This window comes from Dermacentor andersoni, chromosome 3, assembly GCF_023375885.2.
Source record: "Dermacentor andersoni chromosome 3, qqDerAnde1_hic_scaffold, whole genome shotgun sequence".
Taxonomy (NCBI): Eukaryota; Metazoa; Arthropoda; class Arachnida; order Ixodida; family Ixodidae; genus Dermacentor; species Dermacentor andersoni.
The window spans coordinates 95,291,417-95,309,863 of record NC_092816.1 but is presented as its reverse complement, the minus strand read 5'-3'; the positions used below and the strand labels follow the sequence as shown (position 1 = coordinate 95,309,863).

The following is an 18,447-nucleotide window of genomic DNA, read 5'->3' as shown; positions in this document are numbered from 1 at the left end:
TTCTCGAATTAAACTATGGATTGGATTCAAACGTGCTATTCCGCAGCCGAAAGAAAGCCGAAAAGGCCGCCTGTTGGATCCAATCCAATCCACCAGACGCGCCATGCGAAGCCGTATGATCGCTCCAAACTTCTCAACTCCCGTCGCGTTCGGACGAAATGCTCGGTGGGCGGATGATTGACAGGAGCGTGTCGTCATTTTGACGTCACCAAAAACGGGGCGGCGCCCCGCGGCTGGCGACGTCGGCGCGGAGTAGGCCAATCGCGCGCGCCGGTAACCGAACGAACGCGCCGAACAACCATCTCCGATCGCACCCCTGCTTTCCAATCACTGTTTGAACGGATGCGACCATGTTCTGCTGCCGAGATATTCTTACTGTACCACGTGGCTCGAGCGCAGGTAGCACGCGAGGGTCCGAGGCGAGAGTCGGATTACGAAACTGCAATGACGATGCAATGACCACTACGTCATCACAAACACGAGCATGTAGCCATCGGCCAAAGTCAGTAGACAACTTGGTCTACTGGGTGGGCATAAGTTCTTGTCATGGTATTAATGCCATGCTGTGTATGCACGCTTGCATGACATGAATCTATGTCATTCTCCTCATGCATCTCACGACGTTAATGGGAATCATGCCATGGCTTGGCATATAGGTACATGCCATGATATGCATTCCTGGCATTCGTGCCAGTGATGTTATCAATGCATGTCATTGCAAGTCATTCATGCCACGCATGCATGTCATGACACGCATATACGGAATCTATTCAGTTAAAGAAATACATGTCATGTCACTCAATCCATTAATGTCATGCCATTTCATTTATGACATTGGTGTCATAACCTGCATGTCATGTCATCCATGTCATGACATGTCACTCATGATAGGTTCATTTTTTAACAAATTCTGTGTCCGGCTATCCATAACAGGAATGAAATGACATGACATGCATCACATTTTATGACGTGATTGTCATGAATGACATAAATGACATAAGTTGATGGCATTGTGGTTGTTTTTTTCACCTGCATATCTGTGAGGATATGGGTGACGAGACATGTGTATTAGATTACAGGAATTACATACTCATGCCTGTCTTGTAGTATGTCATTCGTGTGAGGACATTTAAGTCATATCATTTATGTCAGGTCATGCATGCATGCTATTTCATTCATATCTACACATATATAAGGTCATCATGTCATTCATACCATTTACTTAATGACATACATGCTATGACAAGCATGTGATATCACTGATGTAATGCCATGACATGAGCATACATGTATTGTCGTTCATGTCATGACCCACATGGCACATCATGCAAGTCATAACACTCATGTCATTCATGTCATTATATTTAGGTCATGTCATTCAGGTCAGGTCATACATGCATGTCATTCATATCCTGATATAATCGAGGTAAAGAAATGACCACGATGGCATCATGTCGTTCATACCATTTATGCCGTGATATACATGCCATGACAAGCATGTGGTCTTATTGACGTCTTGAAATGAGATTCCCATGCATATCTTGTCATTGATATTATGACGCACATGATATGCCATTCAATCTGTCATTCATACCATTGCATTTATGTCATGTCATCCATGGCAGGTCATGTATGCGTGTCATTCATATTCCTGATAGATATCGAGTTAAAGAAATGACGATGATGGCATCATGTCATTCATATTATTTATGTCGGGACATACAACCCATGACATTATGTCATGGCATTGTTGTCATGACATGCCATCATGTTAGGTATTTCAACAGAACTGTTTGTTGGCCTAGTTGGTGTTTGCCGAAGGAAATGTTTTTTGCCGCAAATTGAGACACACAAAGAAGGAAGAAACATAAACGACAGCCCGGGCAGCACTGGGGCAACAAGTCCTCTGTCTTTTGTGTGTGTTTTAATTTGCTACAACAAGCATGTCCTCCAGTTTATGCATGCTTGCATATCTGCCCCCATGCTTATTCTGATAGATAGATACCCAGTTCAAGAAACGATCACAACGAAGAGGATGGATGGATGGATGGATGGATGGATGGATGGATGGATGGATGGATGGATGGATGGATGGATGGACGGATGGACGGATGGACGGATGGACGGATGGACGGACGGACGGACGGACGGACGGACGGACACAATCAAAACGAATGAAGTGGGCAGAGAGTGCTTCGCATTAGATGTGAAAGGAGCGGCTTCACAGAAAGTTGGCTAGTGAAGGCCGGCTGTGTGACGTCGTTCTCCATTTTAGTTTATTTACTTCCTCCGTGGCGATCAGCTCATTAGGAATCCTTGAGCCACCAGATGCAGCACCCATTAAGGTGCAGATCAAAAGCCAGGTATTTGCTTCGAGTAGAGGCATGACCAAGATATTTACACGGTCGTTGGAAAATAGCCAAAGCACAAATCAGTTGGATGGGAGAGCAACGGAGTGCCGAAACGTGTTAGAATGGCGTCGGCAGGCGAGGCGATGCTTTGAATTTGCGAATGAAAAACTCACAGCAGTCGTCACCACTTCCCTGCAACGGGGCAAATGCCCACCCCTATACACTAAGAAAAGTTTACACCTTTTGAGTCGTATCTTGCCACACAACAATAAACGTCATCTGTCTTGTCCGCAAGCCCGGTACTTCCCAGTAACGAACGGCATGCGTGTTATCAGCATAACATAGCATTGCCGACAGGAAAGTAGCGGGCGTGGCGTTTTCAAGAAAGGAAACGCAAGCAAGGCAGATGACGATTATCATTGTGTCGCAGATATACACCCCAAAGGATGTAACCATTTTTTAGAGTGAGTGTATTTATGCACACTCTTAAACCAGTTGCACCCTTTGAGGTGTATATTTGTCCCACAACAAAAATCGTCATCTACCTTGCTTGTGTTTTCTATCTTGAAAACGCTGCGCTCGCTACTTTCCTGTCGAGAATTCTATGTCACGCTGATAACGCGCATGCCGTTCGTGACTTGGAAGTACCGGGCTCGCAGCGTTAAAAGAAGGAAGTGCGGGCGAGACAGGTGACGATTATCGTTGTAAGACAAGATACGCCCCAAAGGGTACAAACATTTTTAAGAGTGCACGAGCGGGAACGTACGCCGCCTATGTCATTCGTAAATCCGTTTATAGTTTCCGGTTGGCCACGTAGTCAAATGGTTGTTTTCACAGAAAGTTATGCCATGAAGTTGTGGTTACTCATAGTAAAAATAAAATGTTTAGGATTCAAATGAAGCAAGCCCAACATTTCCGTACTATGGTGTTCCTTCTACTGAGCCCTTCTAGTATTGAAGATTAAGAAGTTGGGGCTGTTTGTATTCTGAACCTAAATAGCGTGACAGCAGAAGCTGACGCTGATGAGCGCTGCACAAAGCACTACATAAATCACCGAACGGTGCTCGGGTACTTTGCGGTTCGGCGATCGTGCCAGTCTGCGGGACCAACGCGTTCATTGTTTGTTGCACGCTTCCTCTGCCGGTGTTACCTAACTTGGTCGTTTGAGCCCTGCGCCGTTGATGCAGCGCTTTCTCGCCGTTCTAATGGATTCAACAGAAGACACGTGATGTGCCTTCTGCTTGATCTCTCCCAATTTAATTATTTTCCCTTATGACATATCACTTTCACCGTCAGAAAGCCTGACGGAGATATATGAACGAAGTCGCATGTGGAAAGCCGGACATTACTTTTTGGCTAACGACAGTTATATAACGGATGCAAGAAGTTCAGTGCCATTTCGCATCTAACTTCCATCAGAATGCGTTCGAGGTGGGCTGGGTCTAACTCTTGACCTCCTACTTCAGTAGCAAGACGACTTAGAGTCAACGCTGCTTAAATCGTATGCGACACTTCGGCGTCGCCCGCACAGTTAATTTACGCATGTGAAGATTCGTATCTAACATTCTGTTGACACACCACAAAAGAAAGAAACAGGACTCCTTTGTGCCTGAACTGATCTACTGCGATAGCAGCAGGCTTTCGTAGACGCCGCCATCTTTTTAGAGAACAACTTTTATATACGAGACGCCATCACTCCTCGAATCTGTAGGTGCAATAAACTCTCAACGAATTGTCATCGTGAGCAAAATCTGCGCGATATTTCTGCTGTAATGATAAATGCTACCACTAAGATGATATTCAGCGGGATCGGTATCCACGTTTGATTCGGTGTTTACCTTGTCCTATCGAGAACCTTTACAGCGAAGCTATTCATGGCTAGGGTTCCGTGGATTTCTCGTGTCGGTCAACAAATCTGCGTGTGCAAAAACTCAGCTCCCGAATGTTTTGCAAGGTCTCTTCATTCTGTGCAAAAGCTTTATACGTCTCATCACTTGGATATGCATTCTTAATAGATTAGTTATCAATAGCACCATTTTCCGGATCAGTAGCACTCAGGCAGATAATTTTTTTTTTTGCTTGCTAACGAAGGCATGAGCCGTTCATAGTCTTAAGTGACGAACGAATTTCTCGTTGGGTAGGCATAGAAATGCTTACGCATTTAATGACAGAGGTTACACGAGATAGTGTGTGCGTACCTATCGTCGCTCTTGTTTAATCAGAACTGTCCCTCAAAATTATATGACAATTGGCCGCTAAGGCGACTCTATCATTACGCCGAGTTTTATTTACTTTTCAGAACTAGGTAGTTCACAGTGAAGTTGTAAAAATTGTGGAATTCCCCTCTGCTGTCAGTACATAGGCTTCTAGGGGAGGGAAACGCACAGCCCCGTGTTTGTCTGCTAGGATACAACTCTAGTCCTTCCAAGTTTCATTAAGCTCATTAACTAAGAAGTACGCTCAATCGCAAATTACAAAAAAAAAAACGTGGTTTGTTTCGTGTACCACTTTGGACTGCGCCTCGCGGTCCATCGCGTTTTGTTTCGTGCACTCGTTTGGCTTTGCTGTCCAACAATATCCACACCACGTGTTGGGGGCAAATTTGGGAGCACAACGACAGCCTCGCTGGCATTCCATCTTCACAGAGGAGATTGGCCCTCAATTATTTTTTTTTTCGATATATACTGCTCATTTTCCTATCATGCGATGTGACAATTTGATGCTCGTAGTACCGCGTATTGTTTGTGTACTTACACCGTTTAACTTATTGTAATAAATGCCGTGAGAAGCGAAAAGAAAAGGGATCTCGTTGGCCGGCTCCTAAGTGCACGTTGCCGTAGGCACATCAGCTCGTTGATCAGTGGGGATGGTGGTGGACGAGGTTTTGTTTTTCTTTGCTACGTGGTGGCAGTTGAAGCAGAGGCCGAGGAGGTGGCCAGCAAGACTACGACGGCCCAATAGGAAACCACGGACGAACTCTGCTAACCCGGATTCCGGCTTTCAACTGCCTGTCGCAGTATAAGGGAACTTAACTCTTTCCAGCACCAAACCGTTCTCGCTGACAGCAATGCTTCAAATTGGGCAACAATTAAGTCCCAGTCCCATTGCGCAAGCGTAACTAAACAACTCCGACTGGGACGAACACGAAGTATCGTTCCGCCTCGTTCATCTGGGTTCGTGCTTGTCAGAGCTGTTTTCCTTGCGCAAGCGCAATAAAGACGAAACTTTCTCGTTGAGCGCTTCTCCGTTAAATGTTCGTGTTCTAAAACCAGTGGGTGCTCATCTTTTTCAATGACGTAGCACCGATCGTTTAACGTACGAGGAAGTGATGGAGCTTTCTCCCCCGGGGTGTCTTTACGAGCTATATTTACGTCGTCGTGGCGTGACGCATTTAATGCCCTCGCGGTCGAACGTAAACACAGAGAGCGCTCGACCTTTCGTTACGAGCACGAGAGCAGTGCCTCATAAGGAGCCCAAGTGCCAGCTCCTCTAATCAATTCATTCATTCATTCAGTTCGGAGTGCTGATGTTCTGCAGAGAACAGTTTGCTCTGCCCAGGGCCTCTCTGCCGTTATGCGGCAACCTCTGTGCAGCGCAAGGTCAACACGTCACTGACAACAGACCCTGTTCCATGCCTGTCTCTCACCAGTGTTGCTTCGTTCACGTGCGCTTCAGGGCAGCTTTACCACGCCGGTATGAATCGACGATATTCAAGCAAGTGAACTAGTGGTGCGCAAGCAACGGAGGTTTCGCGTGCGAACCGAATACTTTCGTGGCTACTTCAAGAAGTAGTTACTTCAAAAATTTGATATTCCATTTCGCGGAATATTCGGTTTTGTCGAATTCACTGCTTTACCGCTGTTATTGGTTACCGAGAAGCGATGGGAAAAGGCCCGCACTTGTGTCCTGGAGGACGCTGCTTGTGCCAGCGAGAAACTTCGGAGAGCTTTTTTTTTTCATTTTTCGCTCGTTTAATAGCTGCTTAATAGAAATTGTCCGAACATCCTTCTGTGTAATGCTGAAGGACAGACATATCTTGTTGAGTCTTCTCTCTGCAGGCTGCATGGTGTTTCTATTATCAGAAGCCGCACAATATTCTGTATTCCATTGAACATTTAGGCCAGAATGTTGAAATATTCGTATTAGAAGAAAGATCTACGAATAAGGAAAGTGGCTAGCGGGGTTTGAGAAAATAGGCATTTATTTATTTATTTATTTATTTATTTATTTATTTATTTATTTATTTATTTAATTAATTATTTATTTATTTATTTATTTTCCTGCGCGGGCGTCTTTGTTCCGTGTCGTTTTTCTCGATCTTCTTTTCCCAGCATAAATAGCTAACAGTTTATTACTGGGACAGTTGACTATACTGTCAACTATCATCCCACTCACTCACTCAGACACTGACTCAGTCACTCACTCCTTCTCTATCTTTGCAGTTTCGGGAGGTGTGCAAAGACCTGCTGAACAACGACGACGATGACTATTACTGCCTCCGGTGGCTTAGGGGTGAGTCAATGCGCATCACGCGAGCTATCACATAGCGGCGGTCAATCGTGCGACCTAAGCGTTATGGCATTGTGCTATGGCTATGGCATTGTGCTGCTAAGCTTGAGGTCGCGGGTTCAATCCCGACCGCGGCGGCCGCATGTCCATTAGGGCAAATTGCAAAACCGTTCATGTGCTTAGATACAGGTGCAGGTTGTCGAACTCCAGGTGGTCAAAATTAATCCGGTGTGCCCCGCTACGGCGTGCCTCATAATCAGATCGTGGTTTAGGGACGAAAAACACTCCACACCTTTAAATACTTAAAAGAACTTAACTTTCATTACCTCGAGTGAACGACGACGCCCTTGGCAAATTGACGGGGGCGTCCAGTTCGCTCCAGCCTTTCGTTTTATAGTCTGCTGCTGGCCAGCTACGCAGACGTTGAAGAGCGATGTCCTTCATCCTGCCAGCCTGTTGCGATGCCATTTGAAATGCGAAGACGGTGATTGCTCGGACTCAGCCGTGCCCGTCGAGAAAGACGCCGAGACCACAGACAAACGAGGTGTAATCCTCTCTCGCCGAAGCCAGGCCGGCTATGAATGGCTAGATTATGTGTTAACAGTTTTTCTACCGCAAAGAGACGCACGACACGAAAGAAGGCACACAGGACGCGCTGCCTTCGCTCGTATCGTGCGTTTCTTCGCGCTAAAAGCTATTAACACGCAATACCAACTAGCCCAGCAGTCTAGTTCTTTGAACGACTATATGTTTCAAGCGCGCGCTTCACAGCCCGGGCAGTCCCGCGCCACTGGCAGTGTAGTTTCGGCCACGGTCGCCTAGTGGCGCTCCGCCATGTTCGCAATAACCGGAATTGACCGTCCGCTAAATACGATCAAGCGGAAAGTCAGAGAGGCTCAAATAATTTCATGGGTGGCGGCAATGAAAAGGAAACCTGCCATGAATAACTACTTAAGAGGAAAAAACGAAATCAGGAAAGAAACAATTCATGATAACTCAAAGGGAAGCTCATTACTTTTCGAAGCGAGATCGGGATGCCTTAGAACACGCACCTATAAAGCGAGATATAAGAAGGAACAAGAAGCATGTGCTTGCTGCGGTAAAGCTAGGGAAACTATGGAGCATGTTTTATTAGAATGTGAAGACGTCTGTCTACCCAGCGGTCGATTTAGGCACCACTGGCCTCCTTGAAGCCCTTGTGTTCAGCGGGAGCAATGGAAAAGTAAACATGTCCGTAATAGGCATTAGTAAGAGGCGATTGGAGGATTGGTGGACGAAAAGTAGGGAAACGACAAAAAACGGAGACGTACAAAAGCACAGTTAGCAATGTGGGATCAGAAACTTCGGGTGTGGGAGTTCATAGTGTTTATTTTTTTTATTGTTTAACTTATGTAGGACGTTAAGCAGTATAATAGCAAGACCTTGGTTACGCAACCCACCACCCCGTTCCAAAGGGGACGCTCATAACATCCATCCATCCATCCATCCATCCATCCATCCAATAGGGGATCAGAAAATTTGGTTGTGGGAGTTCATAGGACATTAAGCAGTATAATAGCAAGAGCTTGGTGGCGCAACCCACCGCCCCGTTCGAAAGGGGACTGACATAACATCCATCCATTCTGCCGGCTAAAGCTTTAGTGACGACGAGTTCTTCCTGTAGTGAGAAACGCACTACAGGAGCACCTTTCTTTTATATTTCTCTTTGAGCTCCCAAGTAATATATGCAGTGAGAAACAGAGGGACAAATGTGTTTGTTTGTTTGTTTGTTTGTTTGTTTGTTTGTTTGTTTGTTTGTTTGTTTGTTTGTTTGTTTGTTTGTTTGTTTGTTTGTTTGTTTGTTTGTTTGTTTGTTAGAAAGAAAGACGTAAGGCAGGTCCACTATGTAATCAGGTGGCAAAACAAAAGGGCGTGGCATGTTCTGCGCAGCGTAGGGTGACTGGCGGGAGATAAAAAAAAAAACACTAAAGTTTGACAAAACTAGGAGGGCAGTGTGATGTAACGAACGGATTGAAAAGGCGCAGGCGATTAGTGAACCGTCGTTTGGCAAGAAAAAAAATCAGAAAAAGAAATTTGTTACACATACGTTTTACAGCTGTTTGTAGTTCTGAAGAGTAGTGTCGTTTACATATGCTATTTGTTTTGCTTATTTACTTCGATTAAACTAACGTATTGCTAGTCATAATGGAATTTATATGCGTCACCTTAATTTATAAAGAGGAAGGAAACGACGAAACGTTGTTGAAGCGCGAATTAACAGCTAGGAAAGGGCAAGAGTCACGAGTGCGGGGCGTCGTTCCATTCGAGTAAAAGAGAGAGAGAGAGAAATGCGCATTAACGGATGCAGGAGCTGTTCGCCTGACCATACTCCTCCGAATGACTGCGGACTACACACTTGAAATGACGCATTTGTTCACGTTACGCATGAGCACTACATATACGCCAGTACCCACAGTAACAAGCGACTAAAGTGTCTGGTCGAGGTCAGAAGAGGAACCGAGGGGCCAGATTTTTGTTAGTTACAGCCATATGAAGCCAAGAGACAATAAAGCCAAGAAAAGCGTAAGGTAAATTAGTTGCTTTTCTAAATGAAGTGTGGAAATGATAACGCAGAGGGAAAGCTAAAGTAGACGAAAAAATCAAATTGCCACTGATGGTATCCGAACCCAGTGTCATTGAAAAATGCGTTCTTAGTGCATTCGTTGTGCGCAAAGCACTGCAAAAACTGCTCCAAAGTCTATGCACACGTCGAACAGTAATAAATTTAGCGCCGAAAACACAATCACAGAGAGGGAAGGACGTGAAGACTATCCTCCCCTTTCTGTGGCTGTGGTTATGGAGCTGAATTAGTTATTGTTCGACGTGTACCAACTAGCCCAACAGCTATAGCACTTCAATGTACATGGTTCACTTCTTAGCAGCTGCCATGAAAATTCAAGGCAGATATTGCAGTCGCCCTTTCAGGCTCGCAATGAGCGTGCAAATGCATAAAGCACATGCACTGCGGCGAATGCTTCAATTGCAGTTTGTACAAGAAGCATTTTATGTAAGCGACCTTTAAGTGAATGCGGTTTAAAAACGTGCGATCACGTCTTGTAAGGCCACTCGGCGTGCCAAAGTCGCATTCGTGGTCGATATTATGAATGAGGCCGTATAGGCTCAAATACTGTGCATATGTTGGGTCTCCGTACAGTTGGTCAAGCCATATCGTTGCCACTGTTTCCCATAATAAGCGAATCTGCGAGTTCTTTATTTTATTTTTACATTTACTTTTCATTTTTTTTTTTTTTTTTTGTGCGCACGTTCATATCGCCGACTGTAATAAATAAACCAGAGTCAGCTTGAGCGACCGGCAATTTTTTTACGTATGAGGAGAATAAAACGCGATTCTTCGTAGTACACTATATACTTTTGTCAACCTGAGGCCGCATGACGTAAAACTATTCCAATATGTTTTTATTCCAATCTCCTGACGTTAAATATGCGTCACCGCCGACGCAAGCATCGGGCGGTCACCCGAAGGGTAGTCTGAAGAGGCAAATCAAATGCTCTCCTCAATTATAGGAGGTCACTTTTGTTGGCTTTAAAAACGAATAACATTGACTACACTGAGCGGCTTGTCTTATCTAATTGGCTAACAAGAGGCGAGAAGCACGCTCAAGAGGAGAGGGATTCGATGGGGCCGAGCCAGTGCACTGAAAATCTATAACGGAATGAAGAGGGAGGGTGGTGCCGGCGTCTGCTATTGGTCCGCTTTCCCTTACTTAACTTGAGATGGCTGGTCGAAAATCGCGGCGGCATACAGCGGAAGGTCAAGAATCCCGCTAAAACGGATCCTCATCAAGGAAGAGTTCGCAGAGCGATGTCGTATAAGGGCAGAAAGTGCTCGATACCGTTATACTGCCGCGCTCAAAGGTTTATTATACGAAAATAAACCCATACTCTCCGGCAGGTGGAGTAGCGAATGCCTGAGTGACCGGCGGCATCCATCTTTTATTCCTTTCCGAATGGGGCAGCCTGCGGCTATTCAGAAAAAAAAATTCAGATTTGTTCGGCATATTAATGGATCTTTAACGCGTCGCGTCGCTTTGACGTGGTGAGTTATTGCGGGTTTGTGTCGTCGCGTGACAGGCAGGTTAAGTAGGTGCAGCCCTACAGCTTTTGACCAATAGTCGAGGTCTAATGGCGAAAACGCGTCGAATCAGCAATAACTATTCTTCTTTTGTTCGGTCCAATCATACGTAATCAGTCTGTACGCGTCATATAAGATGGGGAGCTGCCGCGGTTTTTATCACGTCGCGTGACCGACAGGTGACGTGGGGGTGGTCCAAACATGTTTGCGACAAATCGCGGAGGGCTGATTGCACGATTGGAATCGAAAAGTTTCGGATAGCTTTGCGTTATAGTGCCTCTGGGTTCACCATTACGGCAGCTGTCGCTGAGAAGACGTTCCGCTGCGGGTGACACGTAAAACGAAAAGGGAGAATCGACGCTCAAGAAGCTATGCACACGGGCCGTTGCGCCCTCGACCTGAGCAGCTCTGATTAAATAGCGCACCACAGTATAAGAACGAAAACGAGTCTGGCATAGAAATCACGGCACAGGTGCCACGGTGCACGTTATCTCTCACGCAGTACGAGCAACAACAGTGAAAGTCCTGCTATCGCGCTCTCTCTATATATATTTCCCGACTCGTACTCCGGGTTATTACTATAACACACACATTTTACGTTGGAATAAATACTTTTCTTTACGTAAACGTTCGCGCTATAAATAGCGCTTGCGCTTTTCTTCTGGCGTAGCGGATGCTACTCGGGTACAATCGATTCCAATACCAGTCCCCCCCTCCCCCCCGTTGCATTTTTTTTTTCTATCCCTCTTCTTTCGTTTTTCCCACGGCACGCGCAGCCGAGGTCATTAGCCATGTTATTCGCCACTACCATCCGGTTCGCCTTTGGCACAGCGAGGGCTCGTAAACCAAAACAACTATTCCAGGTACAACGCAAGGACGATCGAGCAGACGATGTCTACCGGCCTCCTTGAATGTATACACCAACGGAAATGCGTGCCAGGTAGCGTTGGCCGTCTTCCAGTGCACCCGAGCTTGACGAAGCAAGGTGCCGAGCCAGTTATGCGCGAAAACGAAAAAGAAGCGTGTGCCACGAATGAAATAAGTAGGTGCAAGAAGAGTAGCATCATTTGCGTCAATATGCACACCATCACGACTACTGACCTTATATGCAATTCGCGAGCACTTTTCCTCCCTACCTTCGCCCCTCTCCGTTCGGGGCACGCGGTGTGCAGTGGCCGCGGACTACTACTCTATGACGAATGATAGTGACGCAGGTAGATGACGTCACCAGCGAGTGTCCGTCCACGCGCACTCTAAACACGCAGTAACCGTGACCGCTTGTGCAGAGTGAGCATGTAGAGCAGTCTCGCTTTACGCCACTTGGTCGTTTCTAAGAAAGCGAGGCAATAAAGGACGGGCCATTGGCCTTAGCGAGATTAGAAGAACTGGTGAGGCTTATACAGTGCTGACTAACGGCCATGTCCTCTGCTACCGAGGTATCCCAGATAAGAAGCAATACGGGGCAAGATTCCTAATCCATAAGGGCATAGCGGGCAGCATTGACGAATTCTACAGCATTAATCAAATGGAAGCAGTAGTCGTAATCAAACTTATTAAGAAGCATATATTAGAGATAGTTGAAGTCTACGCTCCAATATCCAGTCACGACGATGATGAAGTAGATCAGTTTTATGAAGATGTTGAATTAGCGATGAGAAAAGTGCAAACTCAGTATACTGTAGTAATGGGCGACTTCAATGCAAAAGTGAGGGGAAAGCAGGCTGGGGAACAAGCAATTGGCAACTACGGCGTTGATTCTAGCAATGCTAGAGGAGAGATGTTGATAGAATTCGCAGAAAGAAATAAGCTTCGTATAATGAATACCTTTTTCACGAAGCGCAGCAACTGAAAGTGGACCTATAAAAGCCCTAATGGTGAAACAAGAATTGAAATTGACTTTATACTTTCGGCCGATCCCAGCATAGTGCAGGATGTAGAACTGATAGGTAGGATAAAGTGCAATGATCATAGATTAGTGAGGGCTAGGATTCAACTCAATTTGAAAAGAGAAAGAGTAAAATTGGTCAAGAAGAAACATGTCGACTTAGAGGTAGTAAGTGTTAAAGCAGACAAATTCAGGCTGGTACTTGCCAACAAATATGCAGCCTTATAACAGAGAGATGAAGATGACATAGATGTAATGAATGAAACCGTAACTAGACTGGTTTCAGAGGCAGCAATGGAAGTGGGAGGCAAGGCAAGAGAGAGAGAGAGAGAGGCAAAGGAAAGACAATGAGGTTAACCAGAGGTTATCTCCAGTTGGCTACCCTGTACTGAGGGAGGAGCAAGGGGATTCGATAGGTGAGAGAGAGAAGGATAAAAAATAAAAATAACAAAAATAAAAACCGACACACACACACACACACACACACGTACACACGAACTGTTTCTGTGGGCACTGTCACGCGGCCCGCAAAAATGTTCCTAGTGTTACGCAGTGTCACCGTCTCCCAAGTAACAAAGGACCTAATCAAGAAACGACAAGGAATGAAAGTACTCAACTCAAGAGATAAGATAGAATACGTGGAACTGTCAAAACTGATCAAGAAAGCGAAAATAAGTGATATTCGAAACTATAACGTGAGAAGGACCGAAGAGAAGAGAGAACTAAACTTTTATTTTACGAAACGGTAAACCGAGTCAGAACCCGGTTCACCCTAGGTGGGAGGATTCCTTATTCCAAGAACCCTCTGGCTTGGGCTGCCTCCTTGGCCCGGGCGACGAGACTGCGTTGGTCGTCCAGGTCATCGGAGGAAAGCTTGGCTGAAGAAGCCTTAAAAAGTGGACGCAGCCTGAAATCAGTGAGAAGGAAACTTGGCATAGGACAAACAAAGATGTATGCACTGAAAGGTAAGCAGGGTAATATCATCAGCAAGGTATAATAAAAGCAGCGGAAGAATTCTATACTGACCTGCACAGTACTCAGGGGAGCCATGATACCTCCATTCGAAGCAGTAATGAACAGGTTGCAGAGACTCGTCCTATAACTGGCGATGAGGTCAGAAGGGCCTTGCAAGACATCAAACGGAGAAAATCGGCAGGAGAAGATGGAATAACAGTAGATTTAATCAAAGACTGAGGAGGCATAATGCTTGGAAAACTGGCAGCTCCTTTATGCGAAGTGTCTATCGACTGCAAGGGTCCCAGAAAGCTGGAAGAATGCAAACATTATAGCAATCCACAAAAAGAGAGACGTTAAAGAATTGAAAAAGCTATATTCCCATTAGCTTACTCCCAGTATTATATAAAATATTCACCAAAATATTCTCGAATAGAATAAGGGCAATGCTGGACTTTAGTCAACCAAGGGAACAGGCTGGCTTCAGGAAGGGATACTCTACAATGTATCACATCCACGCCATCACTCAGGTAATCCAGAAATCCGCAGAGTACAATCAGCCTCTGTATATGGCTTCCACAGATTACGAAAATGCATTCGATTCAGTAGAGATACCAGCAGTCATAGAGGCATTACGTAATCAAGGAGTACAGACCGCTTACATAAATAGCTTGGAAAATATATACAGAGATTCCACAGCCACTTTAATTTTACAAAAGAAAAGTACGAAGATACCTATGAAGAAAGGGGTCAGACAGGGAGAGACAATCTCTCCAATGCTATTCACTGCGTGTTTGGAAGAAGTATTCAAGCTATTAAACTGGGAACGCTTAGGAGTAAGGATCGACGGCGAATATCTCAGCAACCTTCGCTTTGCAGATGACATTGTCCGGTTCAGCAACACTGGGGAGGAGTACGTTGCAACAAATGATTGAGGATCTTAACAGAGAGAGTATAAGAGTGAGGTTGAACATTAATATGCAAAACACAAAGATAATCATGAATAGCCGAGCAAGACAACAAGAATTCAGTCGGTGAATGAGTACGGTTACCTAGGTATGTTAATCACAGGAAACAGTGATAATGGGAAGGAAATTCATAGAAGAATAAAAATGGGTTCGATCGCATACGGCAGTCATTCTCAGCTCTTGACTAGAAGCTTGCCAATATCATTGAAGAGGAAGGCGTACAATCAGTGCATTTTACCAGTGCTGACATTTGGGGCAAAGACTTGAAGACTGACAAAAAGCTTGAGAACAAGTTACGGACCGCCCAAAGAGCGATGGAACGAAGAATGCTGGGCATAACTTTAAGAGACAGAAAGAGAGCGGTTTAGATCAGAGAGAAAACGGGTATAGCCGATGTTCTAATTGACATTAAGAGAAAGAAATGGTGCTGGGCAGTTCATGTAATGCGCAGATTAGATAACCGTTGGATCACTAGGATGACAGAATGGATGCCAAGAGAAGGGAAATGCAGTCGAGGACGGCAGAAGACTAGGTGGAGCGATGAAATTAGGAAATTCGGTGGTGCTTGTTGGAATCGGCTGGCGCAAGACAGGGCTGATTGGAGATCGCAGGGAGAGGCCTTCGTCCTGCAGCGGACATAAAATAGGCTGATGATGATGATGGTGATGAAAGGACGGGCAGGGAGGTTAGCCAAGCGCTCGTTTGGTTTGCTACCCTTCACTGAGGGAGAGAAGGGACAAAAGGAAAGAAACACGTAAAGATGGAGCACTACTTGCACGAAAACGGGAAGGCCCACGTCAAGCCTCTAAACAGCCGCAGAGGCTTATAGACATCGACAACAGCAGAAATGTTTCGCGTGGCTCTCTGCGCCGGCGGCGCACACAGCCGTGGTCCAAAAGCATTTCGCTCCTCAAGGCGGTCTCGAGTCCAGCCGGTTTACTACCGCCCGGGGAGGACAGCTCTGGCGTCGTAACGGAAACAATGACGCAGAAGCTGTTCGATAATCTCATCGATTCCGCAAGCGTCGCACACAGGCGTGTCACCCATTCCAATGAGGAACGAGTAAGCCTTTCTAATGGTCAGCCGGAGCCAGAAAGCGGCACATAAATGTCGCCTCAGAGCAATTGTAAAGATCCTCTATTTTTTTTTTCCTTTATGATAGTTAGGACGGGCGACCGAATGCTCAGGTTCGTGTCGCAGTGCCCGAAGGGTGACTAGAAATGCATTTAACATGACTAGAGTTGTGCGCGTATGCGCAAGCGAAATCGCATGGTCGTGCTTCACTCCGCCACCTGACCCTCGACGACGGCGCAAGCGATCTGCTGCTGAGAGCGAAAGCTTGGCTTCCATTCGTAGCATTTCGATGGGACAGTAACGCTAAAGTGGTTGCGCACTTAAATAATTACGTGCAAGTTAAATAAGCCCGTGTGGAAAAGATTAATTGGGATCCCTCGTACGACGTTCTCGATAGCCCACGTGTCACTTTGGGGAAACACCGATGTCGCGGCGCCGAACTGCAGCACACATGTTGAAAAATAAATGAGAACATGAGTGGCCCAGCCACAAAAGCCACGTGGAGCTTACGATTGGCTGTAACAGCTCGTTGCTTCGTTCTCTTTGTTTTATTTTCTTTTTCTCTTTCTTTCCTTTTTTTCGCCCTGTAATATTTTGCATAACAGGAATGTCCTAATGTCTGGGACCTGCAAAGCTGCAACACGTGGTCCGCAATGCTCAGTAAGTAACGTACAGTCGCGAGCAAAAGTTAGGAGACTACTGCATTAGCAAAAAAAAAAAAAAAATAAGAATATATTCAAATGCAGCTCCGCGGCCTGTTATTGGTTTAATACGTTGTATTGACTAAACACGCGCTCGTAGCCGTGTGCTCTTGATTTCAGCCGGAATGCCAAGTCTGCGAAAATTAAAAATAAGACGCGGCACCTTTGGTCCCCAAACTTTTGCTCGCGACTATACGCGATAAATAATTGCTGACATAAATGCACCATCACTGGGAATGGCAGTGGTCGAGCCACGCGCTCGACACACAGTCCTTGTAAGACGCCGAGTGCAGTACTCGACGTTGGCACCGAGCTTGGCGAGCGAATGAACGGGGAAATGCGGTCCCCGCTTGTGACGAGCGGCGGCCAAGCGCGTCCGAATGACAACACGAAACGCCGATGTCGCAAGGATCGCGTGCGCGCGTCGAGTGGCGCGTGTCCGACTCGCCTTTGTTTTTTGAAGGCACCCGCTTCACTCCGCGCTTCGTTGACAGTTCCGTGCAGTATAGTGTCCCTGTGTGTAATGCAGTACAGGGTCACTTCGTGCTATACCTAAGCCAGCGGCGAGCAAACAAGGATGCGAGTAGCAAGGAGAAGGATAACACGAACGCGTTCGTGTGGCCCATTTTGTTGCCACTCGTGTGCGTGATTGTAGACGTGCCTTCAGTGACTTGCGTTTCCACCGACTTACTCAACTTTCAGTTGTCTTAAATTCAAAAACGCTACAGTGCAATGTGTCGTGGCAGCAGTTGTCGCTGTCTTTCGGAAGCCTATACGCCGACCGCACCCCACTTTGTCCCTTGTCTAGTTTATCAGTTCACTCGTTTAGCATATCCCAACGCGCTGCACAGAATTACAAATTATGAAGCAAGGGCATGTTGGTTGCCTCGGTGGCTTTTTCCAATAAGAAACAACGGCTGACGTCATTTCGAGGGGGTATAGCGCCGGGCAAGATTGGGACTGAGTGAGTGAACGAAAAGCAGTGAGGTGGCACGCACGATTTCGTATAGGTATTAAATCTGCCGCGTATCGCAGAGCTGGAACGGCGGGCACACCCGGCATTTAATATATTCAACGAATACACCCTCGCGATCAGCGCCTTCTCGAGCGCACTGTATGCGTTGTGCGTCATCTAATTATACGGCACTCTGGCACTCTGGTATTACCGTTCAAGAAATTTCGGATACAGTATAGACGCATCTTGCGCCGAGCGATGATTTGAAAACGGTGATAATCCGGTGAAAAAAAATGGCCACCGGCACAAAGTAGAGCAATATCTTACACAACGGGCAGCCTCCACGTCGCCTTTCTTTCTTCGTACCTTGAGTTGGTCCTGATCGTTACATTTAGGTATTCGTACACCCTTACATATAATCTAACGACCTCGCGAACGTTACTGGAAGTGGTCGGTGCTATCTGAAAGTTCACAGCCACATCTTTTTATCGAAGTTCAGCGGTCAACGTGCGCATGCGCCGTGAGTGGTGTGCAATGGCTAAGACGCGCGTTGCATACGATCGACTTTCAAACGTGCGTTAGTTATGGTTCTAAGGTCGGCGATTGTTTCAAACGCGTTATACGCACGTGAACTCTGCCAGTTCGCCAACACCGCTAGTTATCAAGGAGACTGCGTGACGAAGGCTGTGCAATTGTCCAATCTCTAATCTCGCCATATATTAGCCGACCACAGACGTATATAACATTGACGGGTACAGCGGGCATCGATATCACTTTTCTTATAAAAGATGACGTGGTCGACGGTTAAGCTCTACTCGTTGCGACACTGTGCCCGCTTTTCTACACCTTCGAGCGCAAATGTATCGCTGGCTCTTTATCCTCACTGAAATTTTGATCTACCGCAGGGCGAATTCGCGG

The 18,447-nt window shown here is 46.1% G+C and overlaps 1 protein-coding gene across 1 annotated transcript in view; it reads left to right on the top strand.

Moving 5' to 3' along the window:
• The window catches only part of LOC126542025 (SEC14-like protein 2), a 76,747-nt gene that overhangs the window by 25,073 nt on the left and 33,227 nt on the right, over nt 1-18,447 (top strand). The window contains exon 2 of the mRNA XM_050188995.3: nt 6,794-6,863. Within this exon, the coding sequence (XP_050044952.1) occupies nt 6,794-6,863 (70 nt within the window). The remainder of the gene's footprint in view (nt 1-6,793; nt 6,864-18,447) is intronic.